Here is a 1546-nt window from a genome sequence, read left to right on the forward strand (position 1 = left end):
GAGATAGACCGTGACTGAAAGAGGCACAGGTGTTCCCTTGGGGTCCTGGTACCTTTTTTAATGAGTACTGATTCCACAAGTACATTGAACTGAATAGCATCAAGCTGTGCTCAGAATACTTTTAATAATATATGTTCTTTTTTGCGTGCCTGGGTGGCTAGTCACTTAAGTGTCCAACTTTGGCTCAGGTCATGATCTCATGGTTTGTGAGTTCGAGCCCCACATCAGGTTCTGTGCTGACAGCTCAGAGCCTGGAGCCTGCTTGGATCCTGTGGCTCCCTATCTGGCCTTCCCCTGCTCACTCGGTGTGTCTCTGTCAAAAATAAACAAACACGAAAAAAATAATATATGTCCTTTTGAATGTATACTATACTTCAGTAATCTTTTTTTAATCTGGGTGCAGACCCCTAAGTGACACCCTTTCTTCTCTACTGTCTATCCTAAACATTTAAGGATTATGTACTTTAAATCATCCTAGAAGTTATATACACATACACATACACTCAAAGAAGAAAGAAATTGGTGGGAGGAGCCGAGAGGTGGGTGAATGGCAAAGAAACTCTAGCTTTATTACACAAGCATGGAATCAAATTCCTTTGGAGAGAGTGGGGGTGGAATGGCTTCTTCGGACGACTTCAGAGCAATTAGGGAACAAGAGAGATCATGGATCTGCCCCTAAAGTGCTGGAGACCTCTCAATCTGGGGTTAGGAAAAAAGGTGACCTCCCTTGCGGTCCAGGGGTCTCCTCCCTCCACAGACCCGGTGCTGGGAGGCAGCAGAGGGCACAGCCTCCCCAGAGTCCCAGAAGGCGGCGCTGCATCCCGGAGGCGCGGGCCAGGACCGTCTGGTGCTTCTTCGCCCCTAAAGTGCACTAGGGAACGCGGGCCCGGCTCTCACTGGTTCATCCCTCCAGGCACAACCCGTCCTGGGGCTGAGAGGTCGCGCGGCGGTGGCCCGCATCTCACGCCCAGGCAAAGGGAAGCGGCAGAGTCTCACCACGGGTGCCAGGTTCACTCCCAGGACTTGGCACGCTTGGCGCTGCGCTTCTGCCAGGCTGCTCTCGACCCACACGTCGCCGACTACGCGGATGGTGGGCAAGGTGGTCAGCGTCGGGGTGGCCGCCCTCCCACTCTCCTCCAGGCTGCGGCCCCCGGAGCAGGGCGCGGGGGCCGCGGGCTTGCGGAGGCTGCTGTCCTCGAGGGACAGCGGCGGCGGGGGCGGCACCTTCCTCTGGCCAACCGCGACAGTCCGGGCTCTGTGGCGCCTCCTCCTGGCAGCTGGCCGGCGCGTCCGGACGCGGGCCTCGGGGGGCTGGTGCCCCAGCGTGTACACCACCTTCTCCTCAGGCGCCTCCAGCGCGGCCCTTACTGCAGCGCTAGAGGCTCCTCCCCAGGTGGCCGCGGCCAGGGCCTCCCGGGGCCTGCGCCCCCGCCTCTTCATGCGGCTCAGGAGGTGAGGGCGCTAGGGGCCGCCCGCGCTTGCCAGGTCTCGCTGCCGCCGCCGGGCCCTGATGAATTTCCTACCAGGAAGCCAAATCAGGCGGCAG

General features: G+C 58.5%; 1 protein-coding gene across 1 annotated transcript; it reads right to left on the reverse strand.

Moving 5' to 3' along the window:
* Positions 1-705: 705 nt before the first annotated feature.
* LOC121024161 (uncharacterized) lies at positions 706-1440 on the reverse strand. The gene is given in 1 exon segment (XM_040466451.1): positions 706-1440. A coding segment is annotated over 1 exon segment (735 nt).
* Between the last annotated feature and the right edge of the window lie 106 nt (positions 1441-1546).

Source organism: Herpailurus yagouaroundi, unplaced genomic scaffold (genome assembly GCF_014898765.1).
Source record: "Herpailurus yagouaroundi ecotype Mexico unplaced genomic scaffold, PumYag 59614, whole genome shotgun sequence".
NCBI lineage: Eukaryota > Metazoa > Chordata > Mammalia > Carnivora > Felidae > Herpailurus > Herpailurus yagouaroundi.